The sequence below is a fragment of the Anabas testudineus genome, chromosome 1 (assembly GCF_900324465.2).
Source record: "Anabas testudineus chromosome 1, fAnaTes1.2, whole genome shotgun sequence".
NCBI classification, from domain to species: domain Eukaryota; kingdom Metazoa; phylum Chordata; class Actinopteri; order Anabantiformes; family Anabantidae; genus Anabas; species Anabas testudineus.
The window spans coordinates 11204581-11230000 of NC_046610.1; the positions used below are offsets into that span (position 1 = coordinate 11204581).

The 25420-nt window shown below is 41.0% G+C and overlaps 2 protein-coding genes across 2 annotated transcripts; one reads left to right on the plus strand and one right to left on the minus strand.

The window, feature by feature from the left end:
* The first annotated feature begins 1618 nt into the window (after positions 1–1618).
* LOC113162595 (uncharacterized protein C4orf54-like) lies at positions 1619–12351 on the plus strand. Its single transcript, XM_026360815.1, has 2 exons — positions 1619–5937; positions 8401–12351. Exon 1 carries the CDS (start codon positions 1663–1665, stop codon positions 5911–5913), a length of 4251 nt encoding a protein of 1416 aa, XP_026216600.1. The 5' UTR covers positions 1619–1662; the 3' UTR covers positions 5914–5937; positions 8401–12351.
* A 2374-nt stretch (positions 12352–14725) lies between these two features.
* Positions 14726–24814, minus strand: mttp (microsomal triglyceride transfer protein). Its single transcript, XM_026360952.1, has 18 exons — positions 24754–24814; positions 23146–23336; positions 22883–23026; positions 20801–20908; positions 20585–20701; positions 20355–20494; positions 20122–20272; positions 19491–19648; positions 19178–19346; positions 18944–19051; positions 18603–18815; positions 18297–18508; positions 18046–18143; positions 17809–17930; positions 17492–17719; positions 17234–17358; positions 15787–15957; positions 14726–15696 (listed from the first exon to the last, which is right to left on the minus strand). Exons 1-18 carry the CDS (start codon positions 24812–24814, stop codon positions 15549–15551), a joined length of 2664 nt encoding a protein of 887 aa, XP_026216737.1. The 3' UTR covers positions 14726–15548.
* Positions 24815–25420: the final 606 nt, after the last annotated feature.

Below are 25420 nucleotides of genomic sequence, written 5' to 3' on the forward strand. Positions count from 1 at the left end.
ATGAAAGTAAGTTGATTTTAATGGATATGATTACCATAAATATATAGATAATTTAAATACAGAGTACAGAAATGTGATTTAATGGCAACTACAGCTAAAATTGATTGATGTAAAATTCAATCTTCAGTCAGGATCTTTCTTTCTTTACTTTACCTTCTTATTGTTTTTTGGCAGTGTGAGGATAACATGCTTTATCTATTTGAAATATAATATAACTTGAGCTGTTGGCAGAGCCACCTTTAATTACTTTGTACCATATACAGTTTCATATTTTAGTCCAGTGGTCCAAACATCACATGAGAAATCTGATAAGCCTGTGAGATAATTATTATTTTTTCTCTTATCTTTGCTTCTCCCTGAAATATTAAGATAAGTTGACCTTTTTATTCAAACTGTTGAAACTATTTTTATAAAACCATTTCAAAAGTTAAGAGGGGAAACTGAATAAACTCATAGATGTGAAAAATGGCAAGAGGCTCCTTTATTTGAACAGTTCACAAACCTAAAAGGTCAGAAAACACTGATTTAATGCTAATTTAAACCTATATATTTCCTAAGCTCATCACATTTTTAAGTGTAAAGCTCCAGTCAATAAATGCAGCGTGAAGTAGTGAAACGTACAATATTCCTGGTGAAAAGTGGACTTGTTTATTCCTTATCACACTGAGGGTAAATGTGGGATTTGAGGGTGACAAATGCTTTATACCGGTGGCATCTGTCCTTGATATTGCTGTCAATGTGCCCTCCACATGGAGCAACTGTTGGCCCAGCCCCTCCCTGCTGCATACCACCAGTCTGGGGCCCAGTCCAGAAACAACACTTGTGTCTTCAACACTTAGACCGAGCTCCAATAACTGTATCATTATTATGCAAGACGGTCTGATTCAGCATTGTTTCCTGATAACAAACATCCTTATCAAACAAACACCTACCCCATTTAGTTTTGTCCAACCTCCAACGAGCCCTGCACAGCTCAAGTGGTTTGAAGGGGGACTAAACTCTGGACAGAAATTAACCTTGTACTATATCTGCAGATGAACTGATGGGCTTGAATCATTTAGCTGCAGTGGTGAATATTAATTTTCAACAAGGGTAGATAGCTGCTCAACAACTGGGGAGACCACTGATGAATTCTATTAGTGCCGTGATTACAGGCAGCATAGTGTAAGATTCAAGTCTGTAAATGACTGGTTCATATTTTTATCTTTATTATTATTTTACATTTTGTCCATTTTGTGAAAACAATCAACCAGCAGCCTAATAAATCTTTTTCTGAACAAATAAACACATCTAAATCTTGTATATATAACTTAATATTTACGCACAGCATCAACTTATGATAAATAGATAACAGTGGTTACTGGTTAACTTCCTTTACCTAAAACAAAGTCTCTGTCACAGCTTCATTAATTTGACATATTTTATTGTAACTTTCTGTGTATAAATTAAATTATTATTTATTATTATGATTATAGATAATAATAAATGGGATTTTCCTTGGGACTCTCCCTCCCTCTCTCTCTCTAACTCCCTCCCTCCCTCTCTCTCCCCCTCCCACCCTCCTCGCTCTCTGCCATCTCTTCGCTCCAGTCTGCAGAGTTTTCCGTCCTGTGTCAGGATAACATCGTAAACGAGGACCACCTGACGGTAAGACCGGACTAAATGGAAGCAGCGGAGGAAACTCTCACTTACCGAGATGACACCGGACTTCACAGGAAGCTGCTCCCAGAGGACAAGGATAAGGACAACACGGAGAGGAAGATCCGCGCCACCGAGACAGAAAGCGACGAGTCCAATTATGTGGATCTGGACATGAAACCAGAAGGCGCAAAAACAGTGAAAGTGAGTTTCACCAGCAACGGGAATCAGCTGTCTGTCATCAAATGCGACAGTTCAAAGCAGGAGGAGCACGAAAAGGAGATCAAAATCATTTCCGATGACTGTGTTGATGAGCAGTCCCCTGACAAGGGGGCCACCGTCCCTGGACCCATTTCGGGTGAGCCTCCGCTGACCAAACTTCCCAACACGCATCAGGACCCGGCCGAGCTCGACCCGAGTGACTGCAGCGAGCATATGTGCAGTGAGAGTGATGAGCTCCAGTACACGGATATATATCTGAACAGCAAAACAGAGTCTGATGACAGTGTGAGCGCCGTGCTGTCCGACCACTGCGGCTCGGACACCGTGGAGGACGAGTCTCACTACATCACGACGCACGAAATCCAGCTGACCGAGCTCGACCACGATGTAGATTACGATCTGGGGCGAGGGACCTGTTGGGACTTTGAAGACGACAACCTGGTTTATTCCTTTGTGGATTACGCCTCTTTTGAAAGTGATGAAACGCAGGAGGGCACTTTGATACTGGAGGGCAGGAGCCAGGCGAAAGTGCAGTCTAATCTTGGTGAAGCAGTTGTCACCACCGAACAGGAGGAGAGTGATCTTTGTGACTCGGACAAATGCGCCAGTTCCGACGAAAGCGTGTGTAAAAACCAAAGTGAGGACGTGAATGAAGGGACATTTCATTTATCAATACAGACCTCTCCCAGGGCGGTGAACGACCCCGTCAAAATCATTGACAACAGCACCGGTGGCTTCATAGAACATTTTGGAGACAGGAGCCACTTCTCTTTTGTGAGCTCTGGCGCCAGAGCGGGCCCCTTGTGCGATAGAGCCCAGTATTTCATTCCTGCGCCGGGGCGTCAGCACCTTGCAACCAAACTGAGACGGAAAGATATTAATGAGTACTCCAGTGGAGCGTCCAGCTCCATTAGTGAGCTGGATGACGCTGATAAAGAGGTGCGTAATTTAACCGCCAAGTCTTTCCGGAGCTTGGCATGTCCATACTTCGATGCCATAAATCTCAGCACATCTAGTGAGTCATCTGTGTCGGAATATGGCCTAAATAAATGGTCAGCCTATGTGGACTGGAATTATGGAAACATCTCCCGGGGCGGAGAGGGGAGCGTAATTGCGCACAAGACTTCGAGCGCAACATTGGAAATGAAGACTGTGTCCAGTAAGAGGCATGGCAAGTCTATCAGCAGCACGAAGGCTCCACAAACCAAAATGTGTGAAGGGGGCAAGAGAACAACTTCCCAACAAACGTCAACCTCTTGCAAAAAGATCGAACTGAAAGATCCCGCCCAGTCAAAGCAGCGTGGAGTGACGCTGAATTTACGGTGCAATGTTGAAGCACCCGAAGGAACGCGGCGCCCCAAATGCTCCAAGAACACATGTAATGAAGTCAGTGGGACTGTGTTGTCCAGGTCAGGGTGTGAGATGCAGTATCACCACACAGACGGCACGGGAGACACACACAAACGGGCAATTTTTGCATCAAGCCTGTTAAAAAATGTGATTTCCAAAAAGATGCAGTTTGAACAGGAGCGCAAAATGGAGAGGGGAGAAATTTGTGACAAACACCCGCCACTGTCTTCGTCTTTACACTTAAATCAAGATGGGACGAGAGAAAAGAGTCTGGGAAGGGGTTTGCACAGACAAATCTCAGAATCAGGCTTTGGATTCATTGTTAATTCTGCTGATGAGGGAAGCAGAACTAGTTCCTGTGAGCCTACAGAAGAGCAGAAAGCACCAGATAGATCAGAAAAAGAACAAGAGGAACCTGTAAAACTGGGTAACAGTCAAAATAGTGCATTTAATTTGCTAAAAGAAGATAATTCAGAACCTGTAAAGAAGGCGGAGCCCAAAGCTGTAAGTGACACACAGCCGACAGCAAAGGCAGAAGTAGACACCAGCACCATGCTGACAAAACTTCTGTTTGTTCCAAGCTGCCAGCGTCTTTCAAAAAGGAAGGATTTTACAGAAGACTTAACTAGCAACACAATAGAGACAGGCACATCTGCAGGGGCACAGAAATGTGAGAGAGAGTTCAAAACAGCCAATAATGGAAACATAGTAGGCAATGAAGAAAAGCAGAATAGGGGGAAAACACCTGAGATAAAAATATGTCTGAAAAACGTGAAAGAAAATAAAGGCTGTACGCTGAATATTGCCAACTTGTTAACCCCTAAAATAAATCACCACACTGTCAACACCTACAGACCAGCAGATGATGCTAAGTCGCACATTTTATCTGTAACAGATAAAGTTCCAAATTTCACAGTTAGAGACATAAGAGACACCAAGTGCAAGTTTCAAACACCAATATATCATGTCAGGGATGTGCGTAAATTGGTAAAAAGTTCATATCGCTTTGTCTCTCTGGATAACAGTGACAGTAAATGTACAACAGTAGTTGATAAACCTGAGGAAAAATCCAAAAAGGAACCAGTTAAACATGTGTTACCATCTCCAATAGTGATTAAATGTCACTCTGTTAAAACTAATGTTAAGTCAGAGTCAGCTGAGGCGTCACACGCACAAGAAGACGCAGGCAGTGAAAACACACCATCACATTGCACGACTAGCAGGGTACCACCTATTGTATCCAAACACTTAGAAACTCAACAGAATCCTGACACCAAACTAGCGAAACAGAGGCAAGACAAGTTCACAGGTGAGGCAGCTGAGTGGAGAAATGAGCCTACGTTACCGAAACAGGCTGCGATAGAGAAACTCAAAGCTGCAGTCAAAACAATGGAGCAGCTTTATGACTTCGATAGAAACGAATGGAAGCGGAAAACTCATCCTGCACAGCCCGTCTCAGACAGTCATGTGCTGTCACTTATTGCCTGTGAGAAGCAGGGAGAAGAAACCGCACAAACAGGCAAACCGCAGGACGTTAAAGGAGCTCTGAGTATCATACACGTCCCTTATAACAACGAGACTTTTAAAGCACAGCCACAGCAAACATTTAGTAACAAAAGCGTCCTTCATTTTGGCAACAACAACAAGGCCCATGTGAGCATTAGTTCCGTTAGTAGCCCTATTTCACAAAGCTCTGTGCTGCAAACATCATCAGCTATGAAAAGCTCCAAGACACTGGTGGCTCCACTGTCGGTAAAAATAGAGTCCCCGAAACACAGCCAGGTGGAGCAGGGAAAGGTCAAAATCAGTCCCACTCATCCCGCTGTGACACAGGGCTGCTCAGACTATTTGACCATACCAGGACTGAGGTATACAAATGAAACCAAACTGCTGAACCAGGAGCCTGTTTCGAGGGAGGGGATTTCAAATGTCAGCCAAGCCCACAGTCCAGGTGACAACAACACACCTGAGCAGAAAGGTTCTCCGTTAATCGTAGAGTACCCAGCTACAAGCATCTACCACCACCCTGTAGCAGGTCCACACACTCAGCAGCAGGTGTTGTGCTTCTCTCCCTCCGTCCCGTCTGTGTCACCGACACTTTCCACTGGAGAGACAATCCCACAAACCCAGCGGAAGATGCTTTTGGACCCCACTACGGGACATTATTACCTGGTGGACACTCCCATACAGGCCACCACTAAGAGACTATTTGACCCTGAGACAGGCCAGTATGTGGATGTACCAATGCCCCATTCGCCTGTTGCACCTGTCACCCCTGTTACCCCTGTTACCCCTGTGCCTATCTCCTTGTCCCCGCTGGCACTGAGCCCAGGAACGTACGCCCCCACCTACATGATCTATCCGAGCTTCATCCCCTCGCCCACTCTCTCAGCTCAGGCGGTGTTGCCTCAGTCTCTGTGCCATTCTGAGGATGGAGCTGAAGACAAGCTAAAAAACAAAATAAGTCCCGGGCTGGAAACGAACACAACAGGTGCAGAAAGTGCATATTACAGTCCAACAGGAGTCGCTCCACCGGGGCCACCGCAGCCACCTGCGGGTTTAGGACACGCGACCACCAGAGGAGTTGCAGCGAGCTCAGAGAGGAAGCCAGTTATCAGCATCACGACGCAACAGTGTCCAAGAATCATCGCCCCTCCTTCCTTCGATGGAACCACAATGAGTTTTGTAGTGGAGCATCGGTGACCAAGAAAATATCTTAACATACATGTAAGTTTGCACAGATTTCACATTGAGGGGCTACTGTGTAAGAGGTGGTCACACATCCCTGTCACCTGTTACAGTGGATTATTCTCTTTTTCCTGGTACCACTCTTCATCCCTGTGTTCATGATATGTTAAATATTTAGTCAACTTTTCTGTGTTCACTGAAACCTGATGATGCATTTGCGTGCACCAGGGATACATATGCCATTGTAATGCATTCAGTTTATTGATGTATGTCACTAAGGGATAGAAACAGCGTATGAGCAGCACTGAATATTGCTTTATTTATTTATACGTAACATAAAGAAAAATGCTTATTGAAAAATTGCAGAGCTAAATTTGACATCTTTGTCAAAATGTGCAAAAAGGTTTAATTTACAATGAAATATGACAAATAAAAGCAGGTTGTCTTTTTTGAGAAGCTTTAACTAGAAATATTTGACATTGATTCATTAATGTAGCTTGAAATGATCACAGTTGGTAGCAGTATGGAAGCAGCCGATTTTCAACTGAAACTAAATTATTACATATTAAGGAAAATGTGATGTGCCTGATAACACAAATGACAGCATTGCAAGAAATTCAGTGCCTTTGTTCAGCAGGAGATTTGATTACTGTGTGGTCTCAAAGCAAAATAACAGAACAAAACAATTAAATTAATGTTGAATTTTAATTTAAGCTCCTATTGTTCATAGGAGGTATACTGTCATGGGACACTTGAATAAAGCAGTGGCATTGTTAATGTTTCCTGTAAGGTTTTAAAATGCCTGCTGTGAAAAGTGACTTTCATATAAGTAAATCATTTATGTCTATATCTACTGGATTGTAGTCTTTTTTTTTTTTACACAGTTTGATAAAGCTTGCGATCTTGTACAGTAGATGATCTTTGAGGCATTGCATCTTCATTAAGTGCAGGACCTGAATCTTTACACGACTTTTGTTTCTTATTTCTGTGTTGAAAATGTTTCCAAAGCAGAAGTCTTGGCTGCTGCAGAGGTGGCATGTCAGTGTTAATAGACATGCAGTCGCTTCATGACAGGTAACCTGACTCCACTGAGCTCCGGCTGAATGGTCGGATTTTCAGACATGGCTCACAGCAAGTCGCTTGAGTTCCCGTTTCTCTGCATTACACATCGTCGGGCTATTTCGATAGTGTGAGACGAGTTTGTTTACATGGTTTATTCTCAGGGTTGGAAAGTGTCACAGGAAACTCTTCAGCTAGTCACACCTTACATCAAGTTATTCTTATTCACTGTTATAAGTGTTTTAATTACTCACATAGCAATACAATTTGCTAATGTGTTAATTTCTTGTTTGTGACATTTCCTGAAACCTTCTCCCATCTGAATAATGAAACAATTGGCTCTTTACAGCAGAATAGGTGCTGCCTTATTCACAGGTTCATGCACACGAAACTAATCAAATAAAACACCAGAGGCACAGTTTAAAAGGTCGGTTTTCCACTTACACTAAAATCTGTAGCAGAAATACAGTATTTAATAATGTACTGCAGGTCATGGGTTTAAATTGAGTTTTTAAAATGTAGTTTAAACTCCTTTGTCAGCTTTAACTTGTAGGGATGAGGTGTACTTGAACTAAATACTTACATATAACATTCAACTTTTTTTAACAAATCAAATCAAATTTCCAATTTGCACCATGTTGAATACGAATACAGCTGAAGCGTAAAGATTTAAGAATAGCAGTGATGCGTGGTGTCTCCTGTTCTGTATTTGATGCAGTTGTTTCTTGACACTCTCCAACAAACCTCAAATTCATTGTCAGTTTCTCACACACTTGTAGATACACGCTTACAACTAGTCCCAGGCCGTTCTCAGCTAATGTGTCAGTGCCATAATACAACTGCATGACCATGAGGGATACATGTCAGCTGGGTTGCGTGGCAGGCGGGGGCCTAGCACGGGGTCGAGTAGTGGTGGCAAGGCGAGCACATGGTGTGTGTGCATAGCTGGTGTCAGTGGGGTTTGGGGCGGAGGGATATGGGGGCATGGCTAGGATAGTGATGCAGGAGGAAAAGGTCAGGCAATGTAAAGTATTTGTTGTGCTGATGCAGGGACAGGACAGCTGCTTGGAGAGATCAGATGCTGCTGCAGCTCCAGCTTGGAAGCGAGTCTGCAGAGCTGAGATAGGGTCAACTTTTTATAGCCCCCTCCCCCTCTGCTTTTTCCTAAATGTGGAAAAGGAGGTGGAGAGCTCCGCTGACCTCCAGCACACCTACGTAAACAAATCACGGCCCCAGCAGTGATCTTGCTGAATCTTGTCAGCTCCAGAACCAGGAACTGCAAACTGAAAACCTGTTGCATTACAATGGCTTATGCAAAAAAAAAGGACAAACCCAAACTTAAGTCTTAAAAAAAAATTATATTATCTACTGTAAATAATCACAATTTTTACATGTTTGCATCCATCTTAAACACTTGTTTCATGTCTTCTTTCCCACCTCTAGACATGTCCCTTGAGGAATCTGCCTTCATTCACCATAACTGCAGTTTCCACCCGTGTCACTCCAGCCTGTGATCTTCTCCCCAGGACAACGTCCAACAACAACAATTTGTATCCCCACTATGTTGTGTTGTTTATCCTTGCCGCAGACATTACTGTATTCTCTATGCATCGCAGCACTTTTTAGGGGTAAATGCATTCGGCCGTGTCCTCTGGCTGATGCTCTGCCATGTTGCTACATGAATCAGCTTTGTAAGACTTTCCATTCAGCTGTTGTGTAGAACTCTGATCTCTGATGAAACACTGCTTGGGCAAAATGTTTATTAAAAAGGAAACAGGCAGGCAGGTCTTTTATTACAGGTCACGTTTGCTGATCACTTTTTTATATCAGCCAGGCCATCATTTTATTATTGTGAGTTTAGTATTACCATGTCTTTAAAGTTAGACTATGTGACTTTTTCTTGTGCTACATTAGTCTAGAGGTAAAAGAGGGAGCAAACAAATGGTAACACAGCAAGAGATGTTTGGTTCTTGCTTCTGGTCCCATTGCTGTTTGTTCTCAATAAGGATGAATTTCCAGAGAAAGCTCAGGACATAGAATGAGAGTGGGCCAAGTTTGAAGTGACTGCTCAGACTTGTAGCCAGAATATCATCTTTTTATGCCACGGTGACAGCCAACGAATCTGTGGATAGACACCAGTGATAAAAGAGTCCCCATTGACTGGGTTCTTTAGAAGTTTGGACCTGACCCAACACTGAAACAGCAGACAGATATCAGGAGACCCGAAGGTCTGCAGACTGTGCGGTCGCTGATACAAAAACAAAGGAGTGTCATAGGGTTGGGAAACAACTTTTAGTCCTCAAAGAGGTTCTGGCAAAGTGTCAGTATTGCGAGGCAGAGCTTAGTCCAGGTTGTTTTCAGCATGAAAGAAGATTGGGAAGATGTTTCCCTCTCTATTGGGATGTCTCTTTGTTTAGTTCACTTAAGAAAACATATTTTAGGGAGCCTGATGGATTAGGGTTCAGTAGAGGGTTCTGTAAAAGTGGACCAGTTGTTTACGCTAACAACAATAGCAAGGGAGCATGGGAGTTGCCTATTCAGTCATGTGGATTTGGTGAATGTTTGTGTCCTCTGAGGACTAGGTACTGTGGGAATATGAGAAACCATTAATAGAAGCTCCCTCAGTGTGTTCTCAGTGGGCCACGTCAAGATTATTTCTTGACAGAAATTTTGTTTGTGACTTTCATGAACATAATTCTAGGCAGCATATCAGATAGTATCTGATATGGTGGCAGGACTGCATCTCTATTTCTATAGATGACATAGTCTTGCTGGCTTCACCAGACCATGTTTCCAGTGCAGGGTGGCTGGGCACGCCCTTAGGGACGGATGAGGAGCTCATACACCTAGAAGAAACTGCTATTTGTATTTATCCAAAGTGATTTGGGACCTGTCCTGGCTGCCCAAACTCTCCAGACATATTGAACTTGGACAAAGCTAGGGGCAGACCCAGTACATGCTGGAGAGCCTACATGCTAAGCTATACCGTCTGACCTGAGAATAGCTCAGGATCCTCCAGGAAAATGATATATGAGACAGATAGACAGATAGAGACAGATATATGACTTGCCTGGCCTACCCTTATGTCACTATGACCCTAGTGCGTCATGGGCACCTGTAAAACAGTTAATGCCACATTATGGTGGTTGATGTTTTCTGAGAAACAATGCGACAAATGCTGCTGCTCACTAAAAGTCACATAGTCTTACTTTAATTCACAGACAATTCATTAGGGTGAATACAACTTACCTTACTATGGGTATTTTTCTGAGTTTTTTGAAGACAGGGACCATATATGACTTTACAAAATTAACTAACGCCACAAATGAAGTGCTAATGTTGAATCACCAAGTTTTATTTTAGTTTGTTTTCAGCCAGTATTTTAAAGTCACACCGTTACTTATAGTGATGAGTAGATATTAGTACAATTCTAAACATCTGGCATTGATGTGTACCGTAATACTACCCAACACTGTTTCCTACATTTACTGTAGCATTTCTATGTTTTTGTCTGTGTGCTCTACCTGGAGTATATGTGACCATTGTTACATGACTCACAAAACGCTGCTCATACCTGCACAACTAATGAGGTGATGTATGTTCAAACTTGTGTAAATCATTTGTTGTGGTGAGAAAAAGAGAGAAACGCACAAAGTGTATTGCTCAGATGTAGAAGAGCTGGACCTTTGGTTTAACAGTTTACTTAAGTCTCTAAGTAGTGTTGAGCCTAATGAGTTAGAGCCAGCTGAGACATTTAGTGGATAACCTCCTCTATTTGTGTTGGGTAATTTTACACTTTAGTGTAATGGAATTGAAGTAAGTGTGTGTGGATCTGACTGTGTGCATGTTGAGTTGTGTATGGCGTCACAGCATTCTGTGAGCAGACAGCAAAGAGTCCAGTTACTTCACTGTAGACGGGAGCATACAGGCGGTACATGTGTTGGGTGTGTCTTCAAACCTTGCACACAACAGTGTCTGTTTCTCTTGTTTAAACCCCTTGATCTCTTTCGCATGAATACGAATAGAGCAACATCCAGACCAGAATTACACTTTTCTTTTCAATTTGTGCTTTTGTCTGTCCTGTTTCCTTTTGAATATTCAGTGGGGCATCATAGCTCATTGTGCTTTACCCAGCTACACCTGCATCTTGTGTAGGAATAATGTAAACTGCAGGTTTGCTATTTTTTTTAGTATGCTTCAAAACTGAACACATATTAAAAGGTATTTGGAGCTGCTGGTCAGTCTTTGTACCTTAATTCTGTGAAAATACATGCTATGCATTCTGTGACAACAGACTTAGAAAATTTGCCCTATCAGTTAATTGATCGTTATAAATTGTATGAATTCATGTTGTGATTTGAAAAACTTCTTCTTGACTGTGCAGTAGATTTGACATGGTTTGCTCTTTAGAGCAACTTGATTTTGCAAAAAGTTAATATATTTGTGGTGAAACTTTACTTAAATTTGTACATTTAATTAAGAAAATAGTGTCATTGTTAATAGTATTTTAATTATGATTCTAAATTAATTTGCAGTGCAAATAAAAAGATGATTCGTTTAGAAACAATGAGATCTGTTGTGGAGAAAAGTCATAGGAAATAAAAAAACAAACATCCACTTTATCCAAAGAAACATATCAAAGCGATTTTTCTTAGCATCAACAAGTTCAAACTGAGTGAAATGAGCTTCTGCCTCCTGCCATAGAGTTGGTTCTTGAACAAATTTAAAAAAGATTTTATAAAAACACACATTTTACTTATTTGATTATTAATTTTAGCACATTTACATACCATTATGAACTTCTGTGAAGAATTACATAAAGGAAAAAAATTGTTATCTTCATATTGTTAGTTACTAGTATGACCTATCTGTGAATAATAATGTAACTAATGCACTTGGTTTTTGTCACTAATACAGTGATAAATAGCTGTAAAGGTGACAGCAGGAGCACTATGTGGACTTGACAATATAAAAGGAAACTTTTGCCCAAAGATGCACTGTAACATTGATATACATTGTTTTAAAACATCCTTCCAGATGTGCTAAAACAAACCCTCAGACTTTGATGTTAAACATGGAAAACTGACTTTTAAAGCTTGCTTTTGTATAAAGAAAAAGGCTTACATGTATGTGAGATGGTTTGAGATAAGTGTAGATAAGTATGTGAATGCTTAAAGTAAAGGGGCACATGTTTAAGTGATATTGTTTAATGGTTGTACAGTCATAAAATGCCACTGTATATGTTTTCTGGCTGATCTTGGCTGCCCCAGAAAATGACAGAGGTCAAGATGATAATTAATAGAAGAGATATGTTGAAAGGAGAAGTAAGTGCTGTGTTTTCACTTACAAGCTTGAAAGTAATGAATATGATGAATAAGTGTAATGTAGACTGACAGGCCTACTTGTTTGCAATAAATTCAAAATGCAAGCTACTGAATTTTGTGTGTCCCTTAATTTGAATTGCTTTAGATTCCAATAATAAAACATCAAAAACACCAAAAGACAATTGGGATTAAATCATGTTATGTTGCTGTGTTCCCTTGTAAAGATTTCAGTATAGTACCAGTATTCATAATCCTGCATCGCTCACTACTCATGCACTGGTTGATATTCTTCAATTGTTCTGTACGTACATTAGTACATATTTTTATTCTGAATATATTCTGATTTTGAATCTTATTTTCTTTTATCTCCCTGATCTACTTAATGTTGTTCCTTGCAGGTTCATAAATACTGTAGTTAAGATAAAGTTTCAATTGCAAAAAGATACAAAAAGTAAATGGCATGGGTCAAAGGCAATCGACCAGATTTATGCCAGCAGAAGTACATATTTGGCATCTGCCAGCGTGCAAGGCTAGCTTTCTGGTGACACTGAAACATCACCCGGGTCGAGGCTTAAGTTTAACCTGACAGTTTGCTGCAGTGTTTACTTGGTTGCCGTGGATGCAGTGAGACTGGCAGACACTGGTTTGCCCCCAGCTGCTCTCGGTGGGTTCTGAAGAATCTACATTAAGGACCAGTTGTTGTGTTTGGATGCCAACAGGAGCTCTGATGTCACAGCTGCGACACAAGAAGAGCTGAGATTTATTGCCTCACCTGGATCAACAAGTGTGTGTTGTATCTGCTGTAGGCTCCGAAGGTTCTTATTACACAAACTATGAATGCAAATGGGCTCTGTAGGGGTTTACTTCAACAAAGAGGTTTAACCTAGGTACAGGTTCAAATTTAGGAGTTTCCCATATAGAAAATGATCTGAAAGACAAAAAGCTCTACACTGGATCACTGGTTGTCCCTCAAGCTTCTAAAAGGCTGTACCTAGACACATCTGTGTTTATATTGTTGCTAGTTTGAAGTAACGCGGTACTAGTAAGTAAAATTGAAGCTGGTTGCAATACTTTTTTGACATTTCAAACTATTGTGCTTGACATATAACACAATCTGCTGCTGCATCTAGAAATGCAACCTGAAAATCCCTAACCAGGAGCAAGCCATACATCAAACCTGTGCAGAAATTCAGCTGAGTTCTCTGAACCCAAGCTCCTGTAAGATGGTCCAAAAGACATAAATACGGTATGTTCTGTGGTCAGATAATGCTTCACCTTGTTTACAGAAAAAAATCAATGGATGAGAAGAAGCATCTGGACTGTTATCGATGAAAGATTCTGTGACGGTGTGGGTGCCCATCAGCATGCGTGAAGAGGAACCATCTTCACGCATCAAGGTTTAAGTAAATTAACAAATTACAAATTATACATTTTATTGCATTTTAGAAAAGGTTTTATGGAAATGTACATGAACAACTTCCATTTTTAAAGAAAAGTTAAGGAATTTTCAGAACCAGTTTACGTCTATAAATAGCTACTGTGATATTTCATTCATAACCACAAATGTCAAACTGGTGGTGGCATTAAAAGTATGGTGATTGTCTAAGTCCTTGGATCCGTCCTCTGGTAACCATGAATGTCTGCACAAAATGTCATAGCAATCCATCTAATAGTTGAGATTTGTCAGTCTGAAATGAAGTAGTGGATTGAAACTGATTGACAGACTGAGTACTGCAGATTATTGTTCCTCATGGTGCACATTTACAAAAACATTCTGTTGGGCCAAGTAACACTGCTTTCATTTCAGCCATATCACAATGTATGTGATATTCTGCAGTTTTTCCTAAAATACCTTTGAGTACCATTTCCTCAGTCCCCCTTTCTGCTTTCTTTATATTGTATTGTGTATTAAAAGTGGATTATGAAGTTGGAAAAGTGAGAAATTTCCTCAGGCTCCAAACTTTAAGGGCCTGTCAGAGTAGCAGCTGACTATGTGGCCATTACTTGGTGTTAATTTCCTTTAATGCTAATTTCTGTGGGAAAACACTGTACTACATTAGTACAGTATTACATATACTTTTATGTCTTGTCTTGTGCTAGTTGTCAAATTTACATGATGCGTAATCCCATGTAAATGTAAATGAGTTTCATGAAATTACCAAAAACTAGATGAAACATCATGAACCTGGGGTACTATTACAGAAAGTATTACACAGACTCTAGACCCAATATTACAAATAAGTCACGTGTTCTGTACTTATGTGGGATACAGAACTGTTTTGTTTAGTACTCCTTGAGACAAATACACTTTCTTTGACAAGTACAATTGACAGACACATACAATTGTCCTTTTAAATGCAAAAGGGACAATACAGCCTTGTTGTACATATTAACCAAAGGGTTTTACTGAATCTAAATCTATAACACATGAACAAACACAAATGTTACCAGTGAAGTGTGCAGTGTTTATTGTCAACAAATTACAAATCTAACAAATTGATCCCTAAATGTGGACGCACAAGTTCAGAGTAGTTTAAATGTCTTTACACTAGCCACACATTTATACAGAAATTACAGCAACATACCAAAAAAATATATCCCAAGGTTCACTTTTCAACTCCAGTTGTGCAACTACAGTGTAAAGACAAGGTACGCACTTCGTGGAAGCAATTATAAAAAAAATTAACCAAGTTAATTGTAAAAACAATTTAATTGATGAATGTCATTACTTTGGTCCATAAGTTATTTCAAGTGTGTCAAGTTGTCATACAGTTACATAAAATAATACACTGCTCCTCCATAGTAAACACATTTAATTAAGAAAAAAGAAAGAAAGAAGGGACTGTTCATAGGAAGGAGCGTTTCTATTCATGGGAAAATATATCCACTGTGTCCAGTGTGATATGTACATCTATGTCTTTACTGTATTTGCTAGGGAAAATTACAGTTTCCATGCTTAGTATCATTCAAATAAAACATACATCCTGTATGTATGTGCCCATCATAAATACATTTTCAACAAAAGTCATAAAAAGACAATGCAAAAATTCCTGATTTCAAACAAAATGCCAAATTTAATTGACTTAAATACTCACAGGAATGTAAACATTGCATAAGTTGTTAAAAAAAAAAAAAAAAACATGCACCACTTTTCTCTTTTACACTGTTTGAGGTGTTATAGCTGTCCCTGAATGCAATGAACCCTCCTGAGTTACAACAACCTGCCAGCAAGAATGAAGACTCGCTCCTGCGTAGTTCACAGTATCTCTACCAGCTAGAGTCAAAAACCCTCTTGCACATGTTTGAGTTCTCCTGGTGAAGAGGGAATTCAGAGCCGGGAATGAGCTGCTTCCTGCTCTTACGCGACACAGCGCTCTTTCCTGATGGCAGGCTTTCGTACTTGGTCACATATTCCCTGCACGCAGAAGACAAAGAAGAAGAAAATCAGCTTATATGTGAGCTTGTTCAGTTATAGAACACAAAAGGTGGTGAATCGTGATAGTACCTGATGGGGAAGGTAGTTTTGTCCATCTGTATGCACACTAGGAAAGGATATTCAGAGAACTGCACAGTAGTGATGAAGTCCAGCGATGCCTCTGTTTCAAAGCTGACCTCCACACCTGCTCTCATGAAGTCCATGTCCACAGTGATGTTCCCGGTGACCACCAGCGCTCCCCTGAAACAAAAGTGAAAATCCAATCAAAATGGGATCAACAGAGAAAGAATTAAAACATGTCATCTGAGAATAAAAAAAAATATATATATATATAAATCTGAGTTATTACAGTGAGTGTTCAGTGTTGTTTCTTAGGTCTCACAGTCACTTAGCAAAAGAAAAAGAGGATGCTAATGCTAACAACAGGAGTTTAACTACCATGCAAGAACTTTTCCTCATGTTTCAGATCCAAGTCTGTGCCAACCACTTGAAAATCAATGCTGTGCAACTCTGCCCGTGGAGATATGGCTTGGCAAAGACGGCAGAGTGGTTTGTTCTGCTTCTATAGATAGCCTGCCATGCTATTATCAGAGTGGAAGAGGTACAGCTATGCTGATCCATTCACCTGCCCCTGCCATTTCCCTGTGCGCCCAAATCAAAGATCATAAAATGATCATAAAATACAACTCGTACAACCACAGTAGTAGTTGAAAAGCACAACAAATAGTCAAAACAGGCGTGCAGAAGCTCTTTGTTCTGTCTTAATATATATTTTTGTTGCTTTCCTGTTCCAAGTTCTGTTTTTGTTTGTTTGTTTGTTTGTTTTTTAATTTTTAATTTTAAGAACTTCCAACATTTTCGTTCTGAAATGATCTAATTTCTCGAAACCATCATCAAATGCATTAAAAATCAGTAATTAAAAAATTTCTGTCAGGTTTTAGTAATTTTTGATGCTGTTACAGACGTAAGATGGATTGGTCTGTAATCTAGTCTGTATTGCAGGTTGAATCTGTTTCATCACCAGATGCCGTGAACTGACCGACCACAGCATGTCGATGCGCCCCACTTTCAGCAGCTAGTGTTGCATTGTAATGTTTTAAAATAGAGAAGCAGACAGGGCGGACGTCATATGAGCAGAAACCTAGAAATGTGACAGGCGTGAGACACAATACTGGATTACATCCAACGTGCCAGTGGAACAAATGAATCAGACCACGCTTATAGCTCCTTTAAAGTTCACACGAATCCAACATCAACAGACGTCTATTATTAGGAGTGCGGTGGCGTGGTTCGAGCATCTAAAACAACTTTCCTTTCGGTCACAAAGGTTGTTTTCTTTGACCTGTCTGTCACAAGGGCCTCTGACCTGCAAGTGTGTTACATCATACTGTACATTCAGTACTTTACAAAGCGAGATAGTTTATCACTCCACAGTTGTACTTCAGGCTGTGACCTAAAGGCTTGACATGACATAAACACGTGAAACAGCTGTTATTTTCTATTGTGTGGACTGTACCTGTTGTTGATGCTGGTTTTGGACTCTCTGTACCACAGACTTATCTCCATGCCTCCAGAAATGTCAATGGCTAACCCTCCCTGGAACTCTGCACTTGCCTTCAGACCAGACTGCAGCTGGATGACCTGCAGGACCACAGATGAGAAAAGACACATTGTTCTCTCAATACATGTTGCAAACGTGACTCATTTCTACAAGCTGTCACTGTTTTTCCTTGTGAGCGAGCTTTTAATGTGCTACTCAGAAGAAACGCCTTACCTCAGAATGATCCGTCAGCAGGATGAGACCCTTCACTACATTAATGGGATCCCCGGACATGGAGAAGATTTTGGACATGAGGTCACTGTAGCCCTTGAAGAAGGTGACAGGCCTGAGCTGGACATCGAACAGCAGAGCTGACATCCCAGCAAACGACTCCAGGTCTTCCTCTCCTTCATCAGGTGTGGCGGCAATTAGGGTCTCCAGACCCTGGGCCTCAATAGCAACCTAGAAGACAGAAAGAGTATACAAGTCAGACACTTTATGTGATCTCCTATTTGACCTATCAGTCATATATAGAGTTGTTGTTTCTTCACCTGTAGTCCATGCAGCACTGCTCCATTACTAGCACCATAAATATTCATGACACTTCTTCTCATGACTCCAGAGCCTGAATACAAGATGTCCAAACTATACGTGGAGGTCACATCAGCAGATTCTGTAGGGAGTGGATTTATGGTTTATTATTTATTTATTTATGTATTAGTTGTTATCCATAAGGGCTAAATGGGCATGCTTCTTTCTGTGCAGTGAGATGATGGTAAATTACTTACGGGCCATGAATCCTGAGAATGAAGATGATGAACCAATTTTTGCAAAGCGTTCGTAGTTATGGGAAATCATGTCCTTCATAGCTTGGCGTAAGACTTTGCTGTAAAATGCAGAAAACTGGTTTATAGCACAGGAGAATGTATTTAAGTATAATGAGTATCAGCGTAAATAAGTATCAGTGTAAATCCTTTGAGTAAGTGTTGTCAGTCAGGCCTTTTCTGTTGAGAAGTCAATTGAATGCCTGATAACTCACCTGGCAGGCATCTGGAAGCGGATGACGTCCTGGATCTTAGACACCATGTATTTGTTCATTTCATGGGGCAAGTTGCCGATAGATAGAAGTAGATTCTTGACTTCCATGTATGAGGGGTTGCTACTGAGGATGACGTCAGCGGCAGCAGCTCTCACGTTTTTCTCATAGATCCGTCGATTCTGGTGGTAAACCCTGTTCACTGTCCGTTTCACCTGAAATAACAGAGGAAATTTTAATTGCAGTTACATGCTAATGATACCTAGATATAGTGAATATAACAATATAGGAAAATGTTATGTTGTGTACCTCGTCAGTGATGAGACTGATGTCATATCTCTGCAGGGCAGTGAGGGCGATAGTGTTGTAAACTCCCACCTCTGACTCTGCATATTTGATAAACACAGGAATGGCCTCGGGAAGCAGTGAGTTTTTCAGAGCCAAAAGATACATCTGAACCTCAGATTCAACCTGTGTGCTGTCAGGACCGTCTAAAATCATCTTCTTCACCTGCACCACTGTCTGATAGGTAGACATACAGGAGACAAGCATCAGTCAGCTGCTGCTGCTCATTCATTTACTCCACAGAATAACATTCAGTTTCTGGTGTATGTACACACAGCTTAGCTGAGATCTTCTTGGAGGCTTACCGGTAAGTTGCACCCTCCTTTCTGACACAGTTTGTTGACCAGGGCTCCCATAATGATCACCACAGACTCTCTGATGTCAGTGCTGCCAATCTTTCCCTTAGAAATATCCTGAAATGGCAGCACACCTCAATACAATTTGCAATAGTGTGTTTATATGTCCATACATGTCCTACACTCCTCTATATATGCAAGTAAATGTGGCAGTTCTGTCATTAACAAGAACACAGCACTCACCAGCAGAGCCTGGAGCATTTTCTCATTGGGATGTGAAGCAAAGCCACATGCATAAAGGAACCTCTCCTGCAGAATCAAACCTTTGGCATCAGTGAAGTTAAGGAATTCAAGTATGGCATCCAGAGACGCCACGGTCTGGGCAGAGGTCACAGCGTCCACCACCTGAGGTCTGATGGCAGAAGACATGAGATTAAGTTGATGCTCTGGGTTTCTGACATTCTCAAATTTAGATGATCTAATTCAAAGAACAAGCAGAGGAGTGGTGTCAGAAGGCAGTAAATAAGATGTAGGAAAAGAGGAGGAGCCTGTTTACAGAGATGTCTTGCTGGCGCTCTTCAGCACTTTGAGGATCTCGTCCTTGGACGCCTTCCTAATGCTCTGGACGAGGGCCAGAAAGCTGCGGGGAGCCGTGGCTTTGGACAGGCTCTCTGGCTCCAGCTGCTTCTGTTGAGTCTGCCAATGGTCAAAAAGCTAATAGGGAGAGCACAGGGGAGAAGGGATTAGAAGACAGATCGTCTTCCGTCAATTACGGTACAAAAATATCCAGTATCCGTTTACTTGTGCAGTTTTTATTTAAGAATCAGTTTGTAACAATGTGTACAACTCATCTTGGACCTTCGTCATACTCGGAAGAAGGTCTGAAGACACTGAAATGTAAGATGCTGGCACACGATATACTTTGCTAACCAGCAAGTTATAATGACTTGTACAAATTCAAAAATAGTAGCTGTTAAGAGATCATTTGTGGGCGCTGGCAAGAACGGCGTGATAGTGTCCTGTAGCTGTAGCTTTTCACCATCTGCTGAACGGGTCAATCTGTGGTTCCTCACAAGAAAATGTCCACGGACAGACCGCCGCCACATTGTATGTAACATGATGGCAACTGTGTTTGTGTTCCGGCATATAAGTGAATATTTAGTGTATGAGAGTGAACAGCTACTCACTGATGGACAGCCTTTGCACTGGGATTTGACCTTCTCAGCCACGATACCAACAGCTGCCAGTTTGGCATCAACTGACTTGACAACACCAGCGACATCTTTCCCAGCGGCCTCCAGGGGTCCAGCCTCTGTTCCCACCAATGTGAGAGTTTGCCTGGGCATTGCAAAAATAGAAAATTAAAGTGTGCACTTATTAGACATGGAACCGCACATTGCTTTAATGTTAAGCTAATTACCTGGACTGAACTTTAGCTGCAGCAGATCTGCGAGCATTAACAGCCAGTGAGTGTATTTCTTCAGCCACAGCTGAGCGGATGAAACCATCCTCAAGTGTGAACACTGTAACAGAACTGGACTTCTTGCTCACACCCAGTGTCTGAAGAGGGGGACATTGAGATGTGTTGTAATTAAAGATTCAGTACTGTTCACATTTCAGCGTAGTGAGAAGGCCCGTGTGCTAACTAACCTGACTATGTGTGGTGAAGCCAGTCTCTTCGGTCTTACACGTCTCCAGGAGCTTGGTTCTGGTCACTTGACCTTTTACTGCCTTGTACTCGACTGTGCACCTTCCAGACACGTCGTTCTGTTTAAAGACAGACGTCAAGAATATTTATATTTGTTACACGGGTTAATAAACAAAAGATGATAAAAGAAATGTGATTATAAATATTATGATGTTCACCTCTATAACCTTCCCAGTGTTTAGCTGTAATTGCAGTAAGCTGGCCAGCCCTCGCTTTAGGTTCTTGATAGTTGCAGGTTCGGCCCAGTAGGAATAAAATCCTTTCGCCTGGAACATGTGAGAAAATAAACCAACGTGTGAAACTGAATGTCATGCGTTCAAACAATGGATATTAAATTACTTTGACCTGTAGCTAAAACAGCAACTGAGGCAAGCGACCTACGTGCTGAACCTCACAAAGGCTTTCAGGGTGTCAGTTTTCTTTCGCACACATGTGCATCGTAGTGACATCATAGGCTATTTACATTACATACAAAAATAAAATAAGTTCTTTAAAGTGCAGATCAAAAACAAAGTACAAATACTTTGGTGTTAGCACTTTAGCATTAAAGGAGAATCAATCCCAACCTTGCATGTTATAATTTACTGTCTGGCCAACAGTGGATTTATTTAGGCTGATGAACATATTTAATGGTTACAGTTATTTTGGTAATGATATACTGTATTAACTTGTACTGATTTTATGCTTTAAATAGTTTCTAATTACCTTAAACTTATCTTTAATTTCTATAAACTACCATTTTCACTTACTGCTGAAATATATTCAGAGCCATACTACTGCCTCAGTCAGGCTTTACAGTAGATTCACTTTGACCTGCACGAAGAACTTCTGAATGACACGTTAACCTAGTTTACTCTTATCAGATTTTATTTGCTTTTAAGTCATAATGGATCCCAGTCCACTCAAATGGCATCTTAGGTTGAACCAATCCTGATAAATATTGTATCACACCACAGATTTCTCCAATGAGACTTCAGTCCAGTTCAATAATGGACTCTGTGTCCTGCCCTGGAGTGTAGAAAGCAGAAGATTACATCATCCTACAGTGTCTCCTATACAGTATGTAATTTATTTGTGGCGCTCAACCACAATATCAGATAGGACCACCATAAATAGACTGCTACTCTGTATTTTTCCTGCCACAGCCTGCCACCAGTATAAATAACCTAACAACACCAGGGGAGACACTGCTCTATCCTCTTTCACACACACTAATGGCTCATTCGTCCACGACAACCTTTTAGCCAAGGTTTGAAAAGCTTGAGTGGCACTTATAAGTATATCTTAATATGCTAAAATATGTCTACACACCACTAAAGTATTGTGTTAAAGTGCATTTCCAATTATGCACCGGGAATCTTGGTATAAGTTTCCAAAACAGCATCATTCAAAAAGTATTTCTTCATATTTCTATGATATTTATTTATTTATTAACAGTATTTTTGGCTGACGTTGATCCATTTCATTCTATAATAACGCAGCTATAAATGTTGTAATCTATTGCTAAATGTTTTACACGTTGCTAATAAATGGAGGGTGCAGAAATGTTTAGTGCATGTGTGGACCAACAGGTAATCAAAGGCATAAAACGTTGTGTAAAGAGATCTTTACTCGAGGTTTCTTCACCAGTATGTGGCCCATAAACTAATGTCTTCAAATAAAATATCTATTATTATTCCCTTTCAGGCAATTATTCTCCCCAACATTGCGTAGCATACAGATGATAATGACATGATAAGAGAGTGAGTTTGGCTCCGGCTCAAACGTCTTACAGCAGCCAGCAGGAGCCTTATCCACCAACACGGAGCCACTCCTGACGTCAGGCTCGTTCATTCATTCACTGACCCCTTGAACCAGCTGACCTTTGCACGCACGCACATACACACACACACACACACACACACACACACACACACACACACACACACACACACACACACACACACACCTGTCTGGTATTTCCCCTGCCAGCATCATCGCTCCAGCACAGTGAAAGTAAGATCATTAGTTATCTGAAGATGGCAACTGTGGAGTGCTGGAAGTGCTGAATAAGGACTTTTTAACTTTAGTATCTTAAATCTGAATTTGAAACCAAATCACACACTGTGTTTTTCTTTATGTGCATATACAAAGTATCTGATCTACAAAGAATCAAAACCTTTTTAATGTAAACTGGTTAAAATAACAATAAGAAAGTTTTAGGAGAATCAAACTGAGATTTGCAGTGGTAATGTTCTCACCTTTCCATTTTTGAGATGCACCAAGAAAGGTTTTGTCAGAGCTGCTAGTTTGGGCTTCCCTAAAAGACTTTCTGCTGTGGATCCACGCAGGACGTTCTTCTTGTCAGATCGAGGTGATGCAGATTCGATCCTCACATTTGAGATCTTTAAAGACATTAAAGAGAGATTACTCATTGACATATTTTTTGTCTTGTCAACACATAACCAGCTCCAGTGACAAGAAGCATCCAGACTTTGTAGTCAGAAATACAATATCAACATACCACTAGTTTAATTAGTTGGTCATCCTTGCTGCTGGGATCTCTCCACACGAGGTTGACGTGGACGTCACTTGAGATCCTGTAGCCGGCACTGCCCTCTTTTGACCCCTTGGTCCTGTCCACCAGCACCTCTGTGGTGTAGCTGAATTTGTACAGCTGGTTGTTGTTCAGTCGGGGTCCGGCAGCAGCACCACCTGAAGAAATACAAGAAACGCAGCTGGTGAACAAATACGAGTGTTGCTATTTAGATAAGCAGCTTTGTTGATGTTGTCGTATGAAGATGCTGTAGAGCAGACTTTTTGTTTTTCTGGAGTATCCAATATGTCTTTAGACAACTATATTTTTCCAATGATTTTCAGTCACTATCCTTTATTGTGAATATTAATTAGAAGCTAAACGAAACCACAGAAATAGTAATCAGTCTGTGAGTTTGTCTCTGGTTTAGCCTGTGATGACACTGTTGTGGTCAATGACTGTTTTGAAAACGGTTCATTCCCAGATTAGAGAGCCGGCTGCTGATAAGCAGTGGCTGTGCTCTAAGAAAACTGAACCTGGAATAGAAGAAATAAACGTGGGAAGGGTAAAACTCACTTTGTTAGCATCCTATATTTAATTTCTTTTTATGTTTGTGCTCCCAACTGCTCCTCAAATCTCAGATCAATGCATTTAATGGTGTTCCTACTGTGGAACAGCTAAAGATGAATTTAGAAATCCCGATTTTCAAACCAAACAACCTACAAACATCAGTATTGCTGTTGTCTTGAATTATCATGAGACAGCCCTACATTATAATAAAAATAAGTTATACCACAAAGTACATTTTGTTATCAAATGAATGCACAAAGAAAAAACTTAAAAGTAGCATTTTCCATAATCCTCTGTGAAACGATTTAATGAGTCTCTATTTCACTGGGTGTGTTCGCATTGAGAGAAGATAACAAATCTCTCCTCTGCTTTATTAATGACAGGATTTTACAGATATGACATTAGGCCACGAGGGAAGACAGACTGACGTGTCACTATTTGATTTCATCACAGGTCACTGAGGAATGTGGAGCTGATTTCAACTAATCTAAATTCTGGGTCAGTTTGTCTTTTGTCAAAAAGGTCGAGACATTTGAGGATCAACAGAGAGAAAGAGGACACCAACAGACAGGATAGTAATCATTTCTTAAATGGTTATGTTGCATTTTATGTTTGTCTGTTATGATCTATTACTTCTTATCATTTAGTGATGTCACCGAGCAGCACTGTGTGAAGCTACTCCACTGAAAATGAATTGGACATTGACATTATCAGCTGTGTCACATCACTTCCTGCCACGATTCATTCATTTGGGATTTCACAGACTCTGTGGTATCAAAAAATATATTCAGAATCCATACAAAACCACAAATACACATAATCATCCTCAATTGTGTATGTATTAAATCCCACCAGAGTGCACAAGTGCAGCTATAAATCAATCCAGGTGTCTACAAACTGAGGACGCAGTGGATTTCTGCTTGTCTCACAAACACATTCATTTGATCGATTCACTGCTTCAGCTGCCCCCCAACCATCCTCTATCCACACACAGAGAAAGGGTCACAAACTACCCCATCCACTCACCTTTGGTAGAAGCTGAGAAGGAGGAGGCTGTACAAAGCAAGAACACAACAAGGGTTAACATTGTGCGTCCTCTGCGCGCAGCCAGATGAGTCAAAGCCGGGACCAACAGAGAGTCAGAGGCTGAGAAGTGGGCACAAAGAAAGGCAAAGCAAGTCCGAGCTACTCCTATTATGTTTTATCGGAGGGGAGGGCAGACTCCAAACTCCACGCTCAAGTACTAAGTACGAGATAATCAGCAAATCATTAACCTGAGCAGCGCACACAGGTTTGACAGGAACCTCTGCTGTGGACAGATGCAGTCAGATCCCCCGTTTTAATGCAGCGGGGCTGATTGATCAATCAAAAGCTGTTATCTGATGGATTCAATTCATCAAGCCACACTTAGTGTGCGTTTTAGATTTCAAGTGCATGTCCGGACAAGTCAACAGACACGACAGTATCGTTGATTTATTTATGGAGGGGGTAAAAGAGCGTCTCTATTTACCATTTTCTTTGCCGGAGAGGCGCCTTTCACCTAATTTCTTCTCTTGGATGAACAGTCGCCACTTTGTGGCTGCGCGTCTTGGTTGGAGGAAATGGGCAGTTCTGTGAGGGGGGAAAACCAGCCCCCTGGCTCAAATTACAGCATCTCAGGAGGACCAAAAACTCTGGAGAAGTGTCAGATGAT

What these genes read in the sequence shown, in the direction of transcription:
- mttp (XM_026360952.1), bottom strand. Translation starts at nt 24,814, where the DNA reads ATGTTAACCCTTGTTGTGTTCTTGCTTTGTACAGCCTCCTCCTTCTCA. An exon ending in AGCGCCAGCAAGACATCTCT is followed by an intron (nt 19,347 to 19,490) that starts GTAAACAGGCTC and finishes TTCTGCCATCAG; the next exon opens with ACCTCAGGTGGTGGACGCTG. An exon ending in TCAGTCTCATCACTGACGAG is followed by an intron (nt 18,509 to 18,602) that starts GTACACAACATA and finishes CTGTTATTTCAG; the next exon opens with GTGAAACGGACAGTGAACAG.
- LOC113162595 (XM_026360815.1), top strand. Translation starts at nt 1,663, where the DNA reads ATGGAAGCAGCGGAGGAAACTCTCACTTACCGAGATGACACCGGACTT.